At 38.8% G+C, this 26,632-nt stretch overlaps 1 protein-coding gene and 1 long non-coding RNA gene across 5 annotated transcripts in view; one reads left to right on the top strand and one right to left on the bottom strand.

Moving 5' to 3' along the window:
• LOC116851637 overlaps positions 1-26,632 on the bottom strand; it is a 95,474-nt gene that overhangs the window by 34,025 nt on the left and 34,817 nt on the right. The window lies entirely within an intron of this gene.
• LOC116851634 (pituitary homeobox x) overlaps positions 1-26,632 on the top strand; it is a 166,652-nt gene that overhangs the window by 126,464 nt on the left and 13,556 nt on the right. For 3 of the 4 annotated variants that reach the window (XM_032831250.1, XM_032831248.1, XM_032831247.1), the window contains exons 2-3: positions 21,929-22,123; positions 23,929-24,185. In XM_032831250.1, the coding sequence (XP_032687141.1) occupies positions 21,929-22,123; positions 23,929-24,185 (452 nt within the window). The remainder of the gene's footprint in view (positions 1-21,928; positions 22,124-23,928; positions 24,186-26,632) is intronic. The other variant, XM_032831249.1, reaches the window with a different exon arrangement.

Genomic DNA, 26,632 nt, shown 5'->3' with positions numbered 1-26,632 from the left:
ATATATATATATATATATATATATATATATATATATATATATATATATATATATGTATATATACACGCCTACCGAGTAAATATTTACTATTTCTTAGATATCTTTTGTCAGTGTGCCTGACTGTTTCAGTACGTCTGACATAATTCCGCGTTGTTTATTATTCATGGAACTTATCACTTCATATTATTTTAAGAAGGAACTCTCTACATTCCTCGGGACGCAATCTTCTCCAAGAAATTACAAGATCAAATCACTCAAATTTAATGTTATAATGTTAACATGTCTCCATTTTTAACACACTATACTAGCAGTTTTAATTAACAAGCTACGCGTGTGCCAACATCATATATCGTCCCTTAATATAAAAATATCGTTTCTTCAACATCTTCAACATCAAGAGACGAATCATACCACATTCAATTGCTTCGGCTAACGTTTCTTCACTACTGAACGTAGTGATTTTCTCTCCGTCTCCACATGAGCGAATATCTCAGTCGATTAGATTGAATTGTTCCTGCGACAGCGGAATATACCAGATTCACCTTTTAATTTTATAGTAAAAACACTCACTCTTTCAACGATTCAGAGTGCAAAATTCACTCTGTATGAATGAAAATTCGCTCAAATTCGGTCACTTCACTTTCTTTCGGTGGTCACTTCACTTTCCGAGTGAAATTTCACTCCACTTTCCGAGTGAAATTTCACTCCAAGAAATCTGGAGCGAACATTTTTCCACCACGTTGCAATTCTCCCTTTCTTTTGTGCACTCCATTGTTATTATTCTTATAAAGAACTCCAAAATCCGAATAAGCTTCATTTATTCATATTGTTCGCGCAGAAACACTCGATGTTGTCCGCGTTGCAAAAACACTCCCGATTCGAACTAGGCTCGAGGAAGATGTCCGTCGCATCGGATAGACGACGAGGACGCATTTGATGTTCATCGTAAAGTAACGTTATTCGACGGCGGGCGAATTCAGTCGCACGTATAGAGCGATCATCGAGACGACGACGAAGACGGTCCTCTTCTGCCGTTGGCAGCGCCACCACCTGTTTTGTGATTCATTAACTCACCGGCTTATCGGGATAAGGCAGACTTATCCGGGGCTCGAACTCGACGCTGCGGCTAAACCCGATCTTATTCCAATGGCATCCTACCTATCCCCGTTTCAGTTTCACTCCTAGACCGACGCCAGCGACTTCCACCGACGGACCGCAGGTACACTTACCCCTACGAAAGGCTTCGTTCTTCTCGCGTCTTCTGTATGCACTGAGGTTTCATCCACTTCCTTGCCAGTTGGTAAACCATGAGATCACACCTCGCGACTCACACGTGTAAAAATAACGTGGATATCGCGTTCGGGGAAATGTACCGCCTTCGGTTGTTTCGACTGGCATCTCTTCACTACAAAAAATTAAGTGTATTTAACACAACACACCTTAACGCACGTATGTGTGTTAATTTAAACTGCCAGTTTAGTGTGTTAGAATCACTTCGTCCTATAGTGAAGAAACGTTAGCCGCAGCAACTGAACGTGATAATTTGTCTCTTTATTTGAAGTTACGGTAAGATACAGTAAGATACGATATATGATGTTGGAGCACATATAGAGGTGTTAATTTAAACCAGTACAGTGTGTTAGAATAACTTCGTTCTGTAGTCAAGAAACGTCAGCTGAAACAACTGAATGCAATATAATTCGTCTCTTCATGTTGAAAAGACTCTTCGAATATTACTTGAAACGAGTAAATATTCACTTGAAACCACAGTAAACATATTATCAACTTAAGTCGCAAAAGTGAATGTTGAACTCAAACTTTAAGTGGATTCTTAATTCGTACGCGAATGTTTCAATAATAAAGTCGATTAGAATGGGTTTGTTCCTCCTACGAATGAGTACATCAAATTCGCTGTTCGATTTCGGATGGAGATATTCATTAGACGATTCAAAGTGAGGGATTTACTGTGTATGAATGAAAAATGTATAAGTCAAATTTGTATGACTCGGTTGTCACTACTATTTGAGCGGGTTTTCATTCGAAAATATTTAGCGCTTTTAGCGAGAATAATATAGGCCTAAAGTGCACTTATAAAAAACGAAACAAAATATAATATTTTGAGATTCAGGATCATTGTTTGACTAACAAATCACGAGGGGCGAAAAACTCGTAGCTCATTGACGCGAATGCGCGCATCACTTAATGACTTTCCTCGCCCGACGATCCCATTATTATACTTTTCCGAGCTGGCTCGTCCTCATGTTGCGCATTATTTGCCGTCGCGCCTGATCGGTCAACAGGTACGACACTAACAAATACGAGGCGGTTGTGAACGAATTAAAATTTCTATCGCGAGCGCTACCCCACATATTATTGTCATTAATATCGCGGGCGGATTACACGAGCTCTATTAATATCGGCGCGTCGATGGAAATTAATGCCAGCGTCGACCGCGATAAAAGCAACGCCGCCCTCTAATGAAAACATGGACGCGGGAATAGAGCGGCGGACGCGTCGATCGGGGCGAGATTGCGAGCGAAAATTCGGCCGAGGAGAATCCCACGGAAAATCTGTTACTACTCGACCGACGGGAGAGGCCCGATATTTTGTCAACAGAACGGCATACGGTCCGAGATCGCTTGCTTGGCCCCCGTTAGTCATTAACTACCCCTTTATTATCGCGCGGCCTTGCGATCGGGCTAGCAGATGCGCCGAAGTCAACCCTTGGTGCCCCTGCCTCGGTCTAATGGTGTTGACAAATTGCTCGGCTAGCCTCTAGTCTCCCCAGGGGATGTGCGTCCGCAAAAATCTCCTCGCCGCAAAACTTATAGACGTTTAGACCGCGGAATTGGACCGCCATCCCACTAGTCGTGCGACTCCCGCGAATCGAGATTTCTGCATGCGGGATAAACTTTTGCCGCACGACGATTTCGAACGAAACTTCGGCCGATGGTATTCCTGCATGTTCGCGCGAACAACGATATATCGCTCTCAAATCGGCGTGTTATCGAATCGCATTCTTGGCTTACACCTGAAATACTATATGACAATGGTCGGTCTATTGCGTGTATGTGTGCGCGCGTGCATGCACAGGAGAAACAAGGATTTTCTTGTTTCGAAAATATCTTTACTTCTGACACGTAAATGTTAAAATGAGATTACACAACGTTAAACGAAGATAAGTTACTTGAATACATTTTATATGATTCACCAAAGACAAATACTCGTATATTCTTATTATTCGAAAATAATTTTCATAAATAGAAAGCACAAAATATTAAACTTAATGATCTTTTAAGAAGTTGGGAGAAAATAACTTTATCAAAATAATCATATTGTACTTCTTATGAGATTATTATAATATTCGAATAAAGTTATAACATTGTTGAAATTTAACACTTTAAAATTCTAATAAAATCATATATTATTGTTTGTGTATGAAATAATGGCTATTAGTTTCAAGTGGATACTCATTTTTTCTGTGTGTATATTGCGTTTAGGTATGAAATATAATATCATATATGCGCAAGAAATATTGTACGCTTGGAGTATACTCGCGAAAATTTGCACAGTGCTCTCTAAATTTCTTGAAGTGAAATATTACTCGAAAAGTATATAGAGTGAATTTTCACTGAATCACTCAAATTAGAGTGATTTTTCAATCATATAAAATAAATTTTACACTCTAAGGCCCGTATTAATAGTCGTTACTTGAAACTTGCCTCAGGTGAAGTACTCAGATTTGAATTTAAAGCTGAATGTGAGTTTTTCAATTAAATCGCGCGATTACAGGTGTAATATCGTATTATACATATGTTTTAAATACAAAACTCAAGTCTAACTCTAAATTCAAATCTGAGTATCTCACGTGGGACAAGTTTCAAATAACGACTATTGATACGGATCTGAATATTTTCACCTGAAATTGAAGTGTGAATGTAACTTAATCTAACCGCGGACGTAATCGATCGAAATATTCGCTTATATGGAGCCAGAATTCGCTCTAAGCTTGAAATATTCATTCTTGCAATTTCAAGTAGTAATATTTTCGCTATCGCTTCAAATGAAGCGATAGTAGCAGAGATACTGCCATTTTCTGCTTGTTTTGAGTAAGATTCCGTTCCAAAAAATTTAGATAGTAAAGGATTGCAATTTTTGTATGCATAACGGGACAATTAGTGGACTTATCCCGTTATATTCCGTGTGATTGCTTTTTCTCTGGATCCTCTCCGAGATCGACGGATTGAGCCGTTCGATGATGTTCCACGCTGATGTTCCGGCTCGATTTTCTCGATCAGCCAGCCAATCGTGGCGATCCTTTAAGCGCGTCGGGGACCGAACTGGTGGGATCAACATAGAAATGAACTGATTTCCGTCCCATTATCTCAGCTGCTGCGGTAAGGCAGGTCCCTGTCTACCTCAACAATAAGGTTTTGTGTACTCAGTGGGTTCCGACCGCCTCTGGCTAGGGTAGGCTCATTTTCGAGGGTTGTTTCGCCGACGACATTTCTGTGCGTGCCGATGTGTGAGAACCGAGCGACGGCCGGCGGAATGCGTAAGAAATGTCATGACCTTTGCGACAGGTGCAATGCGTTATATCTTGGAATGATATCACAGTACGTCGAAATATGCTTTTATATTGCAATTACTTTGTAAAGTGCGAAAGCATTTTTCATATCGTGCGCGGGCAGAATATTATAGTTCCTTTTTCTTTTTTTTATATAATTTCTTTTCAAATTTACTGTTATCAGTAGTATAGGAATACGCCGACAGTAAAGTTTGTTTTTTCCTAGGAACATAGTAAATTTCGCTGGAAACATGCCAAATTTCGTTAAGAATCTAATAATTTTTTTAATAGTACACATTTTAGTTCCCACAATATTATACAAATAGCATATATGAAATCACGGGGTCACTTTCGCTCGGCATAATTTTCCGAAATACTTTCATCACGCGTTCAGAGAACGAGAGAGAAAGACGCCCATTCTCGGATTACTCATTGGTTCCATGTGCTTGGTCGTCATCAAAACGAAACAAATCGCTTGACAAACGGTCGAAGATGACAAACCCTATTCGTACAACCCTAATCTCCTCTGATGTTTTTGCGTCGGACAAACTAATCGTTCGAGCGATCCTCGTGAATTTTTTTCTATATCGAGAGTAAAAGGGCAAATGAAAGAAAAAGAAAGGACAAAAATTAACGGGTAAACAACACATATGAAGTGAAGAAACGACAGTGAATTACTACATGTCGATCTGTTTCTCGGTTATAAAATTCTATAGTAATTTTTACTATAAAATTCTCTTCGTGTCGTTTATTTTTGTGCTTCTGTCGGCATTATATATCGTTTTTAGCATTAACAGCGTTGCGTATTTTCCAGATTTCGTAGAAACGCGATGGAATTGTGGCTGTCGGAAGATTTCAAGTTATATCTTGAGAGAACAGTTTTTCAGAAAGATGAAACGACTTCTCGAGATTCTTCCGTGGGAAGGGAAATTACGTCAGGCTAAATTCATAATTTCTCATTGCAATGGGATATCCATTTCCGATCGTTTAGCCTCGTAGTCTTCTCAAATTCTCAAATCCTACACGGGCTCTCGAAAGCGCCAGGCAGTCTGAGCTCGCGGGGCCACTTTCGCTCGGCACAATTTTCGGAAATACCCTCATCACGTATCCAGAGAACGAGAGAGACGCCCATTCTCGGATTACTCATTGGTTCCATGTGCTTGGCCAACGTCAAAATGAAACTATACAAATTGCTTGATAAACGGTCGAAGATGAACCCCATCCGTACAACCCTAATCTTCTCTGACATTTCCGCGTCAGACAAACAAACTAATCGTTCGAGTGATCCTCGTGAATTTTTTTCTACGTCAAAAAAAAGAACATCCGATAAAAATATTCTAAAATAATCCTTCCCACAATCATATGTCAAAATTAGAGAGACAAATATTCCAAAGTATGCTGAAAAATTTCATCGCCAAAAGTTATTAAAATAGATACGGTTTCGATCGTTATCAATATTTATTAGAAATAAATAAAAATTGAGGTAATACCATAAATTAGAATTAAGGTGAAACCATATTTGGAACTTTACAAACAAAATACTAATTTTTTTGGCAAAGTTTACGTCGTATCAGTTATACAGAATTAGAAAAATTTTTAAACAATAAAAAGAAACAAAAATTAATTAATTAGAGCGTTGTTCAGTACGCGACAAAAATAATAAAATTTAAAAAAATTTTTAAATGACATCTTGAGCTCTCTCAGTTAGCGTAAATATTTACCTGATATAAAAGTTCTGTAGCTTGCACATAACGAATTTATTCCGTTCAGACAAAAATTCGAAGAACATTGCTATATTTTCACAACTGCATTTTGAAACTTGGAAATATACAGAAAGTTTGCAGAAAGATTTCTGCATATACGTGATTATGTTTTCCCAACATAGTAAAACAAAGCGGCATATTTATATAAAATCTATACTTATATACACTTACGAGAAATACAAAGAAAGTAGTGTGATCGTGTCAATGCTTTATCCAGTATAACGTTTTCACCTTTACGTTATCGATATTTTTATCATTCACTTTGGCAACCCTTTAAAGGAATGACTCATATTATTAAAATTAGAAGGACTGTGTTAGGACTTCCGTTTGCATTTCTCGTGCATATCTTCCAACAATACGTCTCGTTGAACGACGTCCATTGACGTGACGCGCCGTGCACAAGTGTCTTTACGTATTTATAGGCGGAGCGATTTTAAGACTCCGGACACAAAATACTTTGCTACAGTGACGCATAGCGCCCGGTTGCGGTTGACTAATAAACGACTTCCTAAGGAAGCTAAGGATTAGGAGATTAGGGGCGGGTTGGGAGACCTAACGGCGGACTAGGACTTTCTCTTGCTTGAGCAGGCTGGGCCCGCAGGTGCTCTCACCACGCTGTCGTACCTCAACCCCTGACGTCACCCCGACGTTCTTCCTCTTACGGGGATCGCTCGCTTTAGTAATTATTGGACTCACGGCTGCGCTCGTCCGTCATTTGAGAAAAGACGCCCTCCTGTATACGTGACACATTTTGGTTTTCTCAGAACACGTAGATTCGGAAAAACACGCGTCTGTCAAAAAGAAGACTCGCGCTTCACACTTCGTGGGGAAGAAAATGCAGAAGTACACACTGCGCCGTAATAGCTTTATTAACATTATTTTCACTAGCATCAATCGAAAGACTCGACCACGCACAATGCATCTGCATAGTCGTGCATCATGACCGTTGATTATTCCGAAAAAGTAGCAACGTCGTCTAGAAGTAACTGCGACATTAACAGCTCCCTATATTATATAAGATTACTTTCCGAAAGCAAGAGAAGTGTCACATGAAAACATTCTCGTGAAAGTTAAAAGCGATTAGAAATTATTTTCCAAGACGAATCTCAATTGAGGAGAACTGTATCTCGAATTGCAGTGCTGATATATATTCATGTATACATATCAATATGTTTCGGAAAGTAATTTGTCTCATATAGTATGAGGAGTTGCCAATAGGTCTGTTCTTTTTAGCTGAACTGCCTGAATTGATGCAGACTGGTGCACTAAGTTAGAGTGAAACAAAATATATTTGTCTCACACTAACTTATTGCACCAATTCAAACAGTTCAGCTAAAAAGAACAAACCTAATGACACATTTGCTTCTAAATAAAGTTAACACCTTTATGAAATAGTCATGATGCACGAATATGTAGATGCATTGTGCGTGATCGAGATTTTCAATTAATGCTAATGGAAAAAATGTTGAAGTTACTTTGACGCAAGAAATATTCAAGAAAATATAAGCGCGGCGAATTAATTAAACCAGCAACTGCGAATTTATTTACACAGAATTAATTTGAGATTATTTCGAATTGATTTAATTAAAGAATATATTTCTGTTTGTACTTGACTAATTTTACTACGAAACGTGATATGACATTCGACTTCAACGTCAGTAAGGAATTTTAAGGGCAAATAAGAATACAAAGAGAGCATAAGAGAATGCCGACGATTGACATCGTGTGACTTTTCAAGAGCTTCGCAGCTGCGCGAGACGCATATTTTGCTAACCCTCATAACCCTCTTTGTCGCCAAATTATGTCACGCTACGGTCCGCTAAACACCCACAAATTTTGCACCACGTGTCACTTATTCACGCTCACGTATTGCCTTCTCATTGACCGTCGGCGAATATCAAAACCTCGGAAAATATATTAATAACCTCACATGTGAAAAACTACAATGCGTTTTCTCTAGTTACACACATGAAAATATAATTTCCCGTTATATAAACTATCAAATATGAATTTACTAACTTATGTGCTTTTATATATCTTCAATTGTCTAGGTGGATTTTTTTCACATTTTAAGAAAATTTTCCTTGTATATGCATATTTATGCAACATACACTTAATACAAATCAAATTTCTGAGTGCCGATTAAAATTTTCATTAAAATTTCATTGAAATTTTGCTTCATTTTTACTGAATCTTACTTGAAGAGAGAAACAAGCCAGACAGCATAAATTACTAAAAGATTAAAAACATCCAAAAGAAGATGTTTAAAAGAAATAAGACGTGTTTAAGACATTTTTTAGTAGATTGTGCTGTCTGGGATGAATCAAGTATTTGATTTTAATCGGTTATCTTTCTGTTTTTGATAATATTTAACTATCTCGATGCTTACACACATAAAAGAGAATAGCAGAATAGATATAAAAAAATATTTATATGTCGGCGTTCGATTAATATTTGAATTTTATTCGTGACGAAAACAACTGTTCTATTCTTTATATAAAAAATGCATGTACCTGTATAATGTGAAAATCGCTGCTCATACGCGTATGCGCTATGAACGTCACGGAGAAAATAAATTATTTCAGTGATGGATACTCTCGTTTGATTACGGCAATAAATTAATAGCAGCCGACTGTCAATTCGCCAAATATCTCTTGATCGACGCTGCGTATATTGACGCGGGCTTTATTGCCGCGCGGGTAAAACTTGCGGACGATGAAAGCAGCGTCGAAATAACAGCGCGCTGTTAATTTTGTATCGGAGATCGGACTACAGTGGCCTAAATCATAATCCGCGGCTTTTATAGTTTCCACGGCTTAACACGCCGGTGTGCAGTTATCACTGCCGGATTACGTTCGCGCGTATAACGAAAAATTAACGAAACTGCATTATTTACTCGCGTGCATTACAGGTAAATATCAATTTTCAATTGCGCCGACCACATTAAATTGAAGCACGATACGAATCAGAATTGTGAATTTTCACCATATAGTTTCTTTTTTTACTTTATTAACATATTACATAGGAAAGTCGCAGTAGTTATTATTTCAATTGCACGGGAATTAAATATATAAGAACGCAAATCATACAACTGATGATTTTGATCATTTTTACAGCGTGAAGTATCGACAAGTAGTAATCGCATTATTTTTCACTGACAACCAAAATTTCTAAAAGATAATCGTTTAATTATTTACTTCCACATTACATGTATTACACCGAATAATATTTTATTCATCTATTGACTATTGACAAAGGAATCTATTGACAAGAGTCTATTGTGAAAAGTTATTCCTTTGGTATAATACGCGATATATAGATGAAAACAAAAAGAAAACAGGAAAAAATGAGGATAAGATCAGATTTCAGTGAGTAACATTTATGGATGTTGGACTGCATATGAGGATGTTTATAAGTTTGATCATTGCGATAAAGTTCATATAATTTTCGAACATTTTGCGATCGATGTATAATTATCAGCGCTTACCGTTGCGGGAACATATTTGGCAACATAACGCGTCTCTTCGCTGGTCGGCCTGCTCTTTCATTAATTTTATTATATTGACATGTCATATATCAATATAAAAATATTTGAGAGGCCTTAGCGAAATATCAAATTTGATTAACACCCACTAATCTTGCGACATCGCGTCGCAGCGTTTTCGCAACAACGATTACGTATTACTTCAGACGATTTTCACGCGGGTCCCGAATCATCCCGTTTATCCAGAAGTTCTCGATAGCGAGCGTCGAGCCGAGCGTCGGCCGACAGAGAGTTCACTGTAACATCGCGATATCAACGAAAGGGCGTAAGTCGACTTAGCCTGAACGCAAACTCGAGCGTGGCCGAGGTCATGGGATCGAGACGAGCGAGTCGATGGGGCTAAATGGGATGGTATGAAAACGGTACGCGGCTTTACCCGTTGTAGCCGTCGCCGTCGGCATTGCCGCCGCCGTCTTCGTCTTCGTCGTTGTCGTCGACGACGGCGACAACGACAACGACGACGACGCTCTCGCATGCACAGTCGCCCCGTAAAATCCGTGCGGATTAGCGATCCACTAATATATCCCACGGGCGTAAAAACGCGCGACGAGGCAGCTGAGATATTCGTTCCCGTTTCGTCGTTTCCCCCTCGCTTGTAGGACAGGCCCGGTTTGTCTTTGGCATAAAATAACTCGAAGCGCGGGGAAAAGTAATAAATTTGTGAGTTACAACCTGTCTCGTCGTCCCTCTAGTTACTCTCCCCCTCGCCTCCCTCGCCCCCCTCCCGTCCTTCCCGTCCTCCTCACTGTCGTCCTAACACGCCTTTCTTTATTCCGTCCGCTTGACTGTGTTGTGGTTGCTATCCCCTCTCGTCTGCCGTACACTTTCACGGACGAATTTCGATCTCTCCTTCTGTGTGTGAAAACACATGCGAAGGCCGATGCAAGGCGACACTTCGTGCGAAAGAATTCGTCAAAACACCTTCTCGCTTCTCGTGTTTCCACGAGAAGATCTTAATTAGCAGCATTTTTCCAAGAAGAAGTTTGATTGTTGCGGTAAAAGAGATCCGTGCTAAGTGGCATATCCTTCAAAATTTCATAGCCACAACTTCTCAGACAACTAATTGTTGTTGTGATTGACTGTACAAACTGTGATAGAGACAAACTTGATGAGACCCTCCTCTGTGTTTTATGTTAGCAAAATCCTTTAAACAGCATATTTTGTTCTGTAATAACTGAAATATAAACATGCTGCGATGTGGCATTCTATCTTGCCCTGGTCAAGTTGGCCAGCGACTCGAGATAAGAAATGGCTGTTCTTTTCAGCTGCACTGCTACACTGGTGCAATAAGCTAAAGTGAAATAAAATATATTCGTCTCATTCTAACTTATTGCACCAGTGCAGCAGTGCAGCTGAAAAAAACAGACCTAAAACCACATATAAAATATTCTGATTCCGGGGTGACTAGTTCCGTGGTCTCCGCGAAAGAGGTCTCCACAGTTCTGTCGACGCTTAAACAGCGGCCAACATTACCTCGTCCGTCCATATTTTAAACATTTTAAGCATTTTATGAAAGAAAATTACTGTTATTACTTGAAACAGTGTATACATCACACTATATATTTGCTGGAAACTTCATTCTAAATAATATAACACGTCACTTAAGTTTATTCACTCGCAACAAAGGATATTAATATAAAATTCGTTGAAACACTCGCAAATAAACTTGGCTACTGCTAAATCAATTATTTCTATTTTTTAACTACAATATTCTACTTTTAATAAAATTCAAGGAAAAATATATACATTCTGAAAGAAACACTTTTGCGATTTTGTCTCCATTGTTTCCCTCACGGTAGATATATAAACAAAGCACATAGCCAATATACTTCTGACCAATTGGACTGGTCACTTATATTTCATGATAATGTTCCGTCAAAATTTAGCTCAACAATATCACCACGACGACGTCGCGATTGCATACGAGATAATTATTCATGCCGTTAATACGTTTTCTGGTTACATTTATCACAGACACTCGTCATTTTCGATATTTCACCCATGCTTCGTGTTACAGCCGAAATTCATGCGTGACATCTTTGACAGACGCTCAACGTCCGAAGGAGCTCTCAGTTGCGTCGGATGGAAGAAAGGTCCATATTGTTTCGACGTTTTCGGGTCGAGAGGAATCAATATATGATCTCTCTCTCTCTCTCTCCCCCCCCCCTTTCTCTTTCTCTCTCCTGGAAAAACGACGCGCTCCAAACGAAATGTTGGAGCGCGCGAACGGGATCGTGGATCGGAGGGGTGTCGAACGTGTTTGACAGGATGGGGTGGAGAGTGTCGGGGCCACATTCCGCCCTCTCGGGATCCTCTCCTGTATCGCGGTAACTCTACCACGAATCCATGGTGGCCGTCGGCGGGCAACACACAGCCGTCAAACGATACGACATCTTAAGCCTCCGAGAACTCCGCAGGGGATCTCGTGGGAACGTGCGCGCTACGTAAGAAAGTGTATCCACGAACGACAACCCGGAAAATCATTGCGCCCACGTTCCACACGTGCGCGCTTTATATTTATCATTATCAGGTGTGCGCAAATATTTCTGAAATAGAGCGGCCGAACCGTATTCGAGTTCCGTCCTCTGCTTTCGAGTCGAGTTACGTCGGAAAGTTCGGAACTCAAGACTGTTGGGCACTGTTCGGCAAACTGATAATTCCGCGCTTAATCTCCCCGGCTTCTCGGACTCGACAAATATGAAAAAATGCAATATTCACCTTGTATCGTTTGTCGCAAGTACTCCGATCAGCAATTGATCCGATGATATTAATCTAAATAAATAATATGTTTATAATCTATCTCAATCAGAGAGTTATTTGGTTTGTGAGAAATGATGTTATCGGCTCCTGATAAGTTATGTAATGCAGTCTGACATCAGAACATTATTAATAATAAGGATTATCGATAATTAAGACTTTATTAATAATTAGGAGTCGATAACATCATCTTGTACCAACTACACGAGAAGAAAAGTTAGCTGCATTAGTAAGAATCTGCGTGTGATAACCAAATCTTGTGTATGTTCTAACGTACACTAAAAGAAATTGTCTGTTAAAAAATTAACAAACGGATATTTCCAAAATACCAATGAATTTTTATATCCGATCAGAATATCCGATTAAATTTAATCGAATACTTCCAATTATAATGGCATCTCATCAAACCGATCAAAAAATTATGAATTGATATTTCTCATCGAATGTTTCCTGATCGGATACAAAAATTTATCAGTACTTTGATCGGAAATATCCGTTTACTAATTTTTTATCCGTTTATTAATTACTCTCAGTGTATGGATATCTAAAAATATAGTTGCCAATAAACATATATTTAGCTATGGAACCGATGTATAATAGCAACATTAGCAACAGTAAAAATTTTTAGTTAGAATAACAAATATATTTTCAGCAAATTATAATTAGTTACGGTAGTAAACTTTTTTTCCGTGCAGGTAACTGATGAACTTGACCAGCGACCATGGGGTAAATTTCTAGTCAGGATGTTTTCTGTAAATTCACAGAGTATAGTTTTGTACAACCTCCAGGCAACTCGACTTTATCAAGGATTTAAATTTAAACTGGATTTGAATTGACTGGAGCGAAACATTCAAACGAAACGTTGGTTGTTCGGAAAAACCGTACCATATTCACTAATTATCGCGATAAACAAAAAAGCAAGAAAACTGTAATAACAATTCGGTGATCGTCAGCGACACAAAATTTCACGCGCGTGTATCCGTTCACGATACATTGAAGCGTGAGAAATAGTGGACTATAAATTTTACTCGGTGAGTAGGCCGTTTCGGCAGTGTTGGTCGGATTACGGTGCAGATTATGTGACTAACTCCTAATCTTGAAATAATATACAAGCAATGGTGCAGGAGATTTCGTCGGTATACATTATCCTCATCGAAATATGGAGCGCGAACTCGTATCTCTCGATGAACATTCAAATGCCTCCACGGTAAATAGACCGAGGATCTGAAATCTTCGTGTTTAATCAAACTCTGAAGATTTTAAAGGACTGAAATCTTAATCCTTAAAGTAAACAGGAAGGTCATTCGTATTTGGGCATTAAGGTGTTCCGGAAAAACCAAAGTATCTAAAATCTTTGCTCCCCAGGCATTTTCTGGTGATGCCTGGTCTAAAAACTCAAAATTAAAAATTTTGGTCCAAAATTCCAACTCTAACCCTTGTCCCAAGAAGGTTAAAGTTTACGCTTTTCGCTAATTTTGACGTATTTTTTTATATTTTTTAATTTAATGTAGTGATTAGGTATTATCGAATTATAGTTGTATTTCATTTATATTTAACACATAATTCCACAAAAAAGTAAAAAATATACTTTGTTACATATTTAAGACATATTTATTTTATACATTTTCACAGAATTTATTAGTTTTTTGCAATTTTTAAAACGCAAATATCTCCTTTTGAATGTATAATTTACTATTATATTATTTTGTTGAAATAACTTATTATAAATAATTATGTTGAAATAATACATATTTACATATAATATACACATGATATTCCACTATTTTATTTGCATGGGTTAGCAGCATTGTTTAATGAAATAAACAGCAATCTACAACTAACAGTTGTTTATTTCCTCACATTGTGAGGATTACAATATAATTCAAAAATGTTTCAAGAATTATTTTAATGTATATAACTAATGAAGAATTTTTCAATTTTGACGAAATCGTTAAATTGGATATACACGGGAATAGTTAACGTTTTTGTGAATTTTTGTATGATTCTTTTCCGATATCTTATGTTTTTTCTGCTTCTCATTTCTTTTCTTACTTTTATATGATACGTAAAAATATTCTTTTTTCTATTTCTTTTAGCCTTATTTTCTTACACAAAAATATACCATTTTCATATGCCGAAATAATTCGATTTTTCTTGAACATACTATAATAAACTATTTTTTTAACTCGGAATGTATTTCTTTTTTTTAAGAAAATGACAAAAGTTACGATTTTTTAAACGAAATAACTTTTCATAGATTCTTGTTCAAAAAACAATAAAAAAATAATTTCTAATTTTTCTTTTCTAATTGTCTCATAATCTAATAGTCGAAAGTTGAAAAAAGCTGCATGAATTTCTTTCAGAAGTTTTCAACAATTTTAAGTTGACGAAAAAATGCGTTAGACATTAGTGAACCCCTAAACTCATTATTGTAGGATGCTGAAAATATCTATTTATCGTAAGAAATTAACTCTCTGTGCCCACTGTGATTCTGAGTCCAATTTCATCATTATTTATCTTCAATATGAATGTTGTTTCTCTTTTGAACAATGTGACGTGAAAGTCACAATATAGCTGCCTTTTTTTAATATATTAGGAACGCTAGTAACTGTCCAACGTCAAACTTCTCAAACTGTCCAACTTCAGTCATAAATTTTGGAAAATAAAAAAGTAAAATATCTCATCTTATATATGTTGAATACTTTGGTTTAAACATCCTATGTACTGAATACCTTGAATACTTTGGTTTAAACATCCTATGTACATAAAAAATTTGTTAAACATGAGAAATTAATTTGGGCAATAGAGGATTAAAGAGCAAAAATACAAACATCCTAATCTACGTCTTTATCTTTGTTTATATATTTTCGTGGGGATCATTACTAGCGTGACGTTATTCGGTAAGGAACTATATCTCCCCCCTCCCCCCGTCGATCGTTTCGAAAGCACCGTTTACATATTTGCGGAGAAGGGCCCGACGGTAATGCGACAGTGTTTTGGTGCGTTCGTCCTTCCGCGGGGAGCTGCCTTGGCAAACAGATCGCTCGTCGTGTTTTCAACACATGCTTATCCCCGTATGCCCATTCGTAGGTCTTTTACACGTGTTTCGTGGGTCGAGCGACCGTTTAGGTAACCGATCTGTTTGCTCGGAGATCGCCCGAAGATTAGGGGAATGCTTCGTGGCACGGTATTTACACGCCGATATCAAACGCATTTCTCGAAGAATAGTTCCGGCGAAATGCATTCCCGACGCCTGGCTGAAATTTTAGTGACGCTAACGCAGTCCACACGCGCGGCTCCGCGGGGCGACGCGGCTGCACTTCGTCTCGATCGAAATCGCGGCCACACTTTGTGTCTTGCGTAATCCCGCTGTCGTCGCGGCTCATCCGCTCGCATTTCGTCGGCCGGCGAATTAATCCTAAATTCCGGAGTCGCGCCCGCGTATTTATACGACACCCGCGAGGAAACACGCCACGACAGGATCGAAATCCATGTAATTTCTATGAGTTCAATTTTTGGCACTGCTGCACTGTGAACATACAAAACCTTTGTAACAGACGTGCTAAAGCAAATCAATGCTAATGGTTGATAACTAAACTGTCTGTTTCCCGTATTAGAACTCCTGTTGTATTTTTGGAAGAAAAGAAAAATTAAGCTACGGCAATTAATTGCCATATCGTCTATAAAATTCATGTAAACGTACGAGAACTTTGTAACAAAAGTAAATTAAAGTCGATTGGCGCTACACTGAAAAAGTCTTGTAATAGTTAACAAATGTATTTAGTTGAGCGTCTCAGAGTACAATATTCGATAATTAATATCAAATATAGTAATAATTACCAATTATCTAATAATAATTACAAAATGATTAGTAAGACAAATTTTTTATTTAGTTGAACTAATTAAATGCGGTTTGACATAAAATAATATAACACCAAATAATAATAAAACGCCAAATAATTTAGTAATAATTACTAAATAGTTTCACCAAAATAGTTTCTATTACCAAAATGTTTGGTTATTTTGTAAATTTATCACATAATGTAGCAAGTATTACTAAACAATATGGTTTATTTAACAAATTATTTGGTGATACGCGCCACCAAGTTTTAGCAATAAAGCTTTGGCCGCAGATTATTTATTAATATTTATCAAATTACTTAATTATATTCACCCTTATACATTTAATTGAAATTATTTCACTAAAACATAATCTGATAATCATTATCTGGCTCGGATGGTTGTTATCAAACGTTTTTTTCCAGTGTAGTATCAGTGTAGTGTTTATAACGTATTTCTCATCGGATATTTCCTGACCGGACAAAAACTCATTGGTATTTTGATTGGAAATATTCGTTTGTTAATTTTTTATTGGATAATTTCTCTCAATGTATCGCGTGATTTAATTATTTTCTTTGGTCGGTTTATCTGATGAAATACCGCTATGATCGGAAGTATCCGATTAAATTTAACCCTCGGTTGTCACATATGCGCCCCGTAACAAACTTGTCACACAGGATTCGATGGACTCTGTACAAAATTTCAAAGTGCCACTGCTCTCAAATAAATGGCATCAAAAAAATATAAAAGAAACTTCAATATTTGTAGAATATATTACTTGTATCAAGAAGTCCAAATATATATTTTTTATATATAAAAAAATTCGTGAAATTACTAGTTTCAGGGATTTTTGATGTTTTATGAAAAAAATCATAATTTTTAAAATTTTTAATATTTTGAGCTAAAAATTTTATTACCGAGTTACCGAACGGAGAAAAAAAGTTAGGGTCTACTGAACCCTAGGTGACAACCGAGGGTTAATCAGATGTCCTAATCCGGATATAAAAATTAAATTGGAATTTGATCGGAAATATTCGTTTGTTAATTTTTTATCGAACGATTTCTCTCAGTGTAAGCTTAATTGTCATCGACAGGATTTTTGTGCGTACTATTTATAATTTTTGAGACCCGTATCACGTACGAAGTCGAACCCCTACATATTATACGAACACAATTCACTCTTACCTCAAACACTTCAAATTTACCTTATGCTAATCGTCGCGTTTGCGTCGTCGCGAATAAATACAGAGATAATTTATGTGCTGGCCGCGCTGCAGATCGAGATCCGAACTCACCGAAATTACACTGGCTTCAATCCCTACTAGCAAAGCGATAAATAACAGTAATGATTGTGTAAACATACACGGCGCGGTTCTAACGAGAACGCGTGACGAGAATCCACGCGCGTGCATGATCGCCCGGAACCCGGGCGACGGGATTGATTTACGCGACGCAAAGTCGCGATATTCGTCAATATCAATTTTCCACGGCGGTGCAGCGATTTTCGCCACGTCCCCTCGTAAGGGGTGACGGGGAGGGAGGGTGGTTTCCTACGAATTTATAGCCGAGCTATAAATACAGGTTGCCCCCGGGAGGAATCCGCCAGTCTTCGGGAATATGTTATTCGCGCGCGATTTTTAGTGGAAAAAAAAAGATTCCATCAAAACGCACTGGCGACTTGGAATAGTCGGCAGGACTGTCTCTATTGCTGAGCCTCCCTCGCCCGATGAGCTCGCTGACGAGGAGTTGACAGCGACAACTGAGAAGCCATTTGACACTGCGAACCACCGTTTCGGCGCGTGTCCGTCAACAACTTCGACTACTTCCTCGATTAGAACGCGCGAACTATGTATATTACGGCGCGTGAATCTACGCCGCGGGTAACGTATATCCGCGTCGAAATATCGCGCCCGCCGACAGGTACGTCTTCTGCAAGTAGTTGCCAAAAAAATATCTCGCATTCACTCGCAACGTGGAGCACACTTGGAAACGGCGCGGTGATAAACTGCACCGACCCGTGGTCTACTGGGGTGTCATAACTCCGCGCTTGAAATAGCCGCGCGGGTGTAACTCGACAGAAATTCTCTATGAACTGTTTCGTTATCGCTTCTTATCGTCGTTTCACACCGTCAATGTGACAAAATCTTTTGGATTTCCGACGAAAATTAATCCGAATTCCTCGTACACACGTGTGAGTCTCGACTTTGAAATGAATTTAACTTTGAGACATAAATAAAGATCCAATACAGAGTTCCACCCCTACTATTTATCATTGTTTTAAGTATAAAAAATTATTTTTTAATTTAAAAATTTTTGAAATTTTATCGTCCAGGTTTTTGTGCTAAACGCAATATAGTGGGACGCCTCTAATAGATAGACAACATTGCAGTTCGTGTAATAATCTGAGTCAATAGAACCCAAAAACTTTAAAACTACAGTCAACGACTACGTGATACTAAAGAACGTTGGCCTTATAAGATTTGGCGTGATAAAAAATTTTGCTATTCAATGACCACCTAGCGGTAAATTTGTCGATAAATTTGTGCAAAATCAGCGTAAACGATAACTGCAGAAAAATCAAGTTTCATAAAAATACCTACATACTTCATTATAGGTCTGCATAACGATGAAATACATTAAGGTGTAAATTATAAAATTAATATTTCATTACACGTTAAATATTCAGGTATTTATATCGATAACCAAAAATGGTCGATAATGACGTCCTTCTTCAATTATTTCCAGACCTTTTAGGACTCCTTTGGCTTTACGAAAATTTACCCAGACAGTTTTTAAAGATAGGTTTTGGTTTAGACAGCAGAAAGGATAGTAGATTTTTACGAATTTTTTTTTAAAGGAATGAATAAAGATCCAATACAAAGTTCCGGCTCTACTTATCATTGTTTTAAGTATAAAAAATTATTTTTTAATTAAAAAATTTTTGAAATTTTATCGTCCAGATTTTTGTGCTAAACGCAATATAGTGGGACTTTATAGATAGACAACATTGCAGTTCATGTAATAATCTAAGTCAATAGAACCCAAAAACTTAAAAACTATATAATGTACTATATAATGTACTATATAATGTACTGGATGATGGATCTTTGTTATATGCAAAAGTCGGAGTTTAAGAAAATATAATCACTTTGAAGTTAAAAGTCATTTTTTCTTTATATTTCTTTTTTTCTTTAAGGTCCTAAGGAAAAATTCTAATTTTGCAAATTTTTCAAAAGATATGAGTTCATCCTACAGAAAATTTTACACACTTTATAAATTTTCTTGTACCATTTGTTTCAGACTTTTACATAAGCTATAATATTGTCCACCAGTTAGAGACGTACAGCGCTTTGCGCAAAAGAACCTGAAAGGAATTTCAGTAATTTCAAATAATTTTTATATTTAAAACAATGATAAATAGTATGTCAAAAACGTATATCAACATTTCTATTTATTTCTTTGAAAAGAAATTCCTAAAACCTTATTTTTCAGCTATCTAAACCAAAACAATTAGTAATATCTCGTCAGTGCTCAAATTCTTCAAGAAGCAGAAACCCTTAATCGACTCCTCATTGTCAACTTATACCGTCGTCGATCTTTCGGCAGGATTGGCTAATTCGAAAATTCCGTGTTGAGCGTGCTCAAAATCTCCGTCTTTGAAATATATCGCAAAGTCCCTTCTGTCCCCGCACATACACGTCCGCCCGAACACGTGTGCGCCGCGCACACTTGGCGGTATCGAGGTGGAGTGACACGCGCGTCTTCGAGGTTCGTAGTAAGCTCCGCGGCACTAAATCAGCTCGAGTTATGCGCCGACTAATTGTGAACCACGTCCCTCCTCTTTGCCGCCCCCGTGGAAACCAAATATAACTAAACGGGACGAAACTAAACGACCGAGCCGATTAACTTCTCAGCTTGCTCGTGACTTCGCCGCACACAAGCACACGGTGTTACGATGAGTATACGTGAGCGGCATACGTCGAAGAGAGCGAAGAGGAGCAACGGAGGGCCCTTTTCGCCTTTTCGTCGTCGCGTCTGCTTCCGTCGGCAGATAAATAGTCGCTGATTGAGGACCGGTACGCCCCACCAAGACATAACTTTTACTTGGGTGGCGAAGTAACACGCGTTTATTAATCATCCCATTCGTGCGAATTATGTGGTGCTATTAGTGCCACATTGTGAGCCGTTTATCTTCAATTGTAAAAAAGGATGAATTACAATCTGAAGGTTCTCCGAGGTGGCGTCTCTTGACATTAAAATGTTGCAGTGACGTTCAAGGCGGAAGATAAGAACGGCAGAAATTATCTCTTTATTTGTTCATAATAAAAAAAAAATTTTCTGCGATAACTCAGAAAAACATCACAATTAGCGCTTTACTGAAGTGTATATGCGCAGAATATTACTTAAAGATTAAAATTAAGGCTTCTATGACGTAATGCAGGGAGGCCTAATAAAAGCCCGATAAAACCGCGGATCTTGGTACGAAATTTGAATTTTAATTTTCGGGAGGATAATCTCTAACAGTGTCAAATACACACTCCAAGGGATTTGTCGGAACATGCGTTTGACACTATTAGAGATCTGGACTAGCTCTTATTAGCTTTTCCTATACTACGCGATGGGATATCTGAGAGCTTAGTAACACTTACAATCCGACAAGCCACTACAGTGGCGCGCGGCAGGAGTCTCATATTTTTACTAATCTACCCTTTGATATATACGAAAAAGTTCTCTGGTTCAAATGTAAGAGTCGTTCAAAAAGCCGGACTGTAAACGTTAAGGCATCTTGATACTCGCTGAAGAATTTTTTATTAATGATGTTAGAAGCGAGAAAATACAAATACAAATATTCCACATTTCTGTGAAATAAAAAGATATATCCATAAAATGATATTTGCAATCGATTGAGTAGTTGCGCGAAATAGTTCGAAAATGTTCCTCTTGTCCAATCAATAAGTAATCGTAAAATTAACGTGATAAAAACATAGTTAAAAAGAAAGTTTATATGTCATATTGTCAATTATACGATTATTTATTGTTAAAGCAAAAGGAATGTATTCAGGCTATTTTACAGATCTGCTCCACCGATTGCAAGTGTCATTTTGTGAACGTATCTTTTCATTTCTACATATTTCGCAGGAAGTTTGAGGATATGCTTTCCCGCTCTCTTCTAAGATCATAAATCAATATGGCTGCGGCGAGTAGCCATAATATAAAGTCTTAATATAAAGATTTATATAATAAATCAGTATCTGTCTAATCACACACACATGGATCTCGCTTTGATTGAATCGGACAAGGCGATGCATCGTCTATTATGCCGCGAAATCGTGCAGGGATGACGTAGCGTAAAGCGAAAGGCGGCGCTCTAATTAACGATCGGCCTCGGTCGAGAATAAATAAGGATTACTGTGCGCCTATAGACGACGTTGCAAGAGGGTGTGATGTGTTTTGCAGTCTGGGCGCAGAGTGACTTCAGGGACGAGACCAACGGGGGTCTCGCAAGGCTCGACACTACGGGTCATGGCGCCCACACTCCCGGCGGTAGTAACCCCAGCACACCGGGAGCGACCCCCACGACACCATCCGGATTCTCCACTGCTCAACCGAGGAACCGCACAAATACCACTCACAGGCCAGATATCCGAAAAGGTACGTTTCGATTATGTAAGAGTAACAGAGACAACACGATCTTCTTTGTATTTTATGTGCGTAACAAAATCGTGAAATGAGGAGTCATCGTACTATCATGTCTAAAACTGTCGATGTCTTTTGTACCAGTTGTTGATAATTGTGTTGGTATATTTTATGTCAGTTACTAATTGTTATATTAGTAACAATTGGTAACTCTATTAATGTCGATATTGGCGATATTTTCTTGTTAGATATACTAATGTTATTACTTTTGAAACGTGTATGTCCAACACACTTTACACAAAGCGCATGAGATATACGCGATATATTTCGTGTATTCACAATCACTCGTAATTCAAAGTTCGACATTAGACTCCGTAACGAGAGACGTATTTGCGAATCAAAATTTAGTTCGCGGCAGGGAGAGAAGAGTTTTGCCCGGGGGAGAACGCGATTTTCTCTCTTGCGTTTGCACGGAGTTCTGGAACGAATGCGCAGAATGGTGGATGGCGCGGCGGATGGGAGGCACGGAAAAGGTCGCCTACGTTTGTTTGCACGTTTGTTCGGCACTTAGCCGGAACGTTCTCACCCGCGGTCTAAATCCCCGCAAATTGAAATATCTCTCCGAATCTTATGTTCCCGGCTAACAACAAACCTTCGGCCGCGCATTTCACTTTATCCTTTATAATATTTGATGGTTGTAATGGTGATGGCGCCAGGCATTCTGTGTGTTTCTTAACGTGAGTCCGTCACATTTTCCGCCGCAAAGATGTGAAAGCAGCGTAAACATCAACGGATTGCTACTTGCATCTTTGATGCACCCCGAATCTCTGATATATATATATATATATATATATATATTCACGATAGATATAAATACATAGATAAAAAATACATGCATAAAGTATAATTTTGCACATCGGTAACTCAAACAGAAATCATCTCGATCGAAATTTTTTCTCTTAAGAGAAGATTCCGATTTAGATAACTGAGAAATAGATTTCTACGAATTTTTTCAAAGCAATAGATATATTTTTCCAAAGATATCGATATATGAAATTTTGATCATACTATTTATCATTATTTTAAGTATAACAAATTATTTTTAAAGAATGAAAATTTCATCCAGGTTTTATACATTAAGCGTGGTGTCGGCAGATGCCTTTAATTAGTAAACGACATTACAACTATATGAATCTGAAATAAATGAGACAAGAAAATTTTTGAACTGTTTTAAGTTTATTGGAGAATAAGCCTAAGTCCTTTGTTAAATCTTCAAAATTAGTATTCTTCCCACGGTATTAAATAAAAGGAAAAGAGAGGGAAAATGACTTGCAAGTTCGAAAGTCGTCGAAATTTTTATTGAATTCCGACTTCCTGCATATACCAAAAGTTCATCCTCTAGCAAATTTAATATAGTTTTTAAATTTTCTGACACTATTTTTTCAAATCATTACACGAATTATAATGTTGTTCACCAGTTTGTGTCCAGCGACACCACGCTTAGCATAAAAAACCTGAATATAACCTTCTTTGAATTTATATAACAATAATTTTTTGACACTTAAAACAATGATGAATAGCATAGCCGAAATTCTATGTTGATATCTTTATCAATTTCTTTTTTAAAAAATTCGTAAAAACTTTTTATTTTTTGTGGCTATCTAAACTTCTCCTTCATCTCTCTTTAATTGATATTTCCTCTTGTTACCGCTTCCTCGGAATTAAATTGTTTCTTCAGAAGACTCCTCAATTTACGATCGGTCTTGCTCAAGACGTCTTGAATGGTTTCATCGAGGATATGATACCTTAACACTTTTCAGATGTACGAACACCCATAGAAGTGAAACATGAATTGGGTGCTGGTGGCGGTGTCGTTTCTCCCGGAGGGGTGGTCGGGGTCAATGACAATGACGACAAGGATGGCAAGAAGAATAAACGACAGAGGAGACAAAGGACGCATTTCACGTCGAGCCAGCTTCAAAATTTAGAGGAGACCTTCATTAGAAATCGGTATCCAGACATGGCGACGAGGGAAGAGCTGGCGGTTTGGACGAATTTGACGGAAGCTCGAGTCAGGGTAAGTGAAATTATTGCAATTTATATCGGACATGTTAAATTTGATTATCAGAACCATCACGGATATTTTAATTACGATTTATAAGGTAAATTTCCACGGAAGAAGACGATTCCAATAATGACTAATTGTGTTTCTGGTTAGCAACTCGTTTCCATGGTCGTTAAATGTACTAATAAATTGAAATAAATATCGGTAGATACGTAATAAATTAAAAGTTAGTGAAATGAAAGTCATACATCGTTTAAATTTAAGTTTTTTCGAAAATAATTTCGTCATTGACATATCAATTTTACTCTGGTCAAACATGGTCGAGTTTCCGCTTTCTGAAACATTAGCAATTTCGAGAATTGTCTTGTCAGAAAAACGAGAAGCATAAAAATAACATTGAACATTGAAGCCAAATTTGAGCTCATGATTCATAAAGTGGTTGTAGACCTCCACAATGGGCGCATTGAAGCGTCAAGATATCGATTACAAAGACAACAATCCGTTAACTTCGGATGATATTCCAACGCCTTGTTAGCATCAATGTAGTCTGCGAAAGACTTTCACGGAACAAATACAAGGACGATGTAATTTTAAACATGTTGAAACATTTAGTCAAACAATGCTTCTATTGGGAGAATTTCTCTTGGAGGGTTTCCATTCGACAAAAATCAAGATAAGAAAAATCTCTGACAAATCTTACACCTAAACTAATATCGCGCTATTACTATAACGGTAAAGAAAGGGTTGCGAGACAAAAATTCTACTTGCTTGATATAACGAAGTCTACAGTTAAGCTGAGAGAGTTCTAAGCTCCTAAGAGAAGAAGCCTAAGTTTCATATACAAACGCGTTCCGGTCGATTCGACCACATACTATAATGACCCGGAGCACAGCAGGTGGTATAATAACGTCTCCCTGGGAGTACTTCCGAAAGTTGCGAAACGGAGGGTCGCTACGACGAAGTGGCGGCCAACAGCGAAGAGACTCGAGTGAGAAAGTTCGCAAATCCGAAAACGCTTTATGAATCCCCCGGCCGCGTCTCCGCCACTTGATTCGCGAACAAACGACGGATCGCGCGCTCCAAGTCCGAGACTTCGAAGCGGATCAAGCGAACGGCATGGACACGCTCCTCAAAATCCCGGACGACCTGCTCGCGCGTCTCGGCGAGGACCGGAACACGGCCGGCACGGCGAGACGAAAACGTGGACAAAGTGTGCGTGGACAAGGCGGGAGGACGCGGGGGCAGTGGAGGAGCGGACAGATAGGAGGTCACACGGGGAAAGAGGTGAGAGTGCCGCGCGCAGGCCGCAGGGGAGGCTTTGCGCCAGTAAGCCCCGGTGGATTTATAGAACCACACACAGCGTGGTACGGTGTTCCCGCCACGGTGCTATACGCCATGTACCAAAACGCTGCAGATCCCCGACCGTCGCGGTACCGCCGTCGCCGCAACCACCGCCGCCGGCGCTGCCGCCGTCGCTGCTGCCGACAGCGTTGCTCGTTCGCAAACTGTAACGCCGTTATGGAGACATTCTTCATTTTAAACCTCCCTTCGCGCGTGCACTTCAGGCGCGAAGGACGTCCTTTTGCGCGACCTTCGTTAGCTCGGAGCTTAACTTGTACCCTTCGGCATAATGGGAGGATAATAGGGCCGTATTTCAAGAGACGCTTATGCTTTCACTCAGACCTCTGTAGACTACAGCTCACGACGAAGCCGAAGTATGTCAATGGGTATTATACTTTGGGGAAACTTTCATAGACCATCGTTACGACAATAATCCACCAGCGAAATTGCGACGTTCTGAATGCGCATACAGAGATCATTAGCTGAGTACAAAACTGGCTAACGCATAATAATCGAGATCTCCAATATCATCGAGATGCATACAGCTACGATATAGCGTACGATTGTAGCGTACTCTCCTTGGTTCTCGACATAAAGGCTCATTTTCTCAGTATAGCGTAACGTCATAGAAATCCCTAGTACCGGATAGAAGATCCGGAAACGTCATATTGGAGAGGAGAAGTGACAGAGACGCACTGGACAGTGGGAGCAAGGCGAACGAGACCAGTGTGTAAAGAGAGAAGGAGAGAAAGAGAGAGTATGAGAGAAAGAAAGAGAGTGAGAGAGAGAGAGAGAGAGAGAGAGAGAGAGGAAGGGAGGGAAGGGAGAGAGGGAAAGAGAGGTCGAGCGCGAAGCTGGGTACAGTTATCTGCAAAGAGGCAGGCGTATGTTTCGGTCGGTGGCAGCAGAGCGCGGCTGTCCGAGATAATCCGCCGGTGATTAAGACCATAAATCCATCGGCGGATTAGTATGGTTGCACCGCACACCTCGTGGCGGCGCTGGCTGGTGCACGAGAGTCGCACTGTCCTCCAGGCTCCAGTAGCAGTGCCACACACATTCTCTCTCTCTCTCTCTCTCTCTCTCTCTCTCTCTCTCTCTCTCTCTCTCTCTCTCTCTCT

This window comes from Odontomachus brunneus, unplaced genomic scaffold (genome assembly GCF_010583005.1).
Source record: "Odontomachus brunneus isolate Ranch 3 - 2012 unplaced genomic scaffold, Obru_v1 Obru_scaffold_183, whole genome shotgun sequence".
Classification (NCBI taxonomy): Eukaryota; Metazoa; Arthropoda; class Insecta; order Hymenoptera; family Formicidae; genus Odontomachus; species Odontomachus brunneus.
The sequence above is the reverse complement of the archived record's forward strand: the minus strand, read 5'-3'. Positions and strand labels throughout refer to the sequence as shown.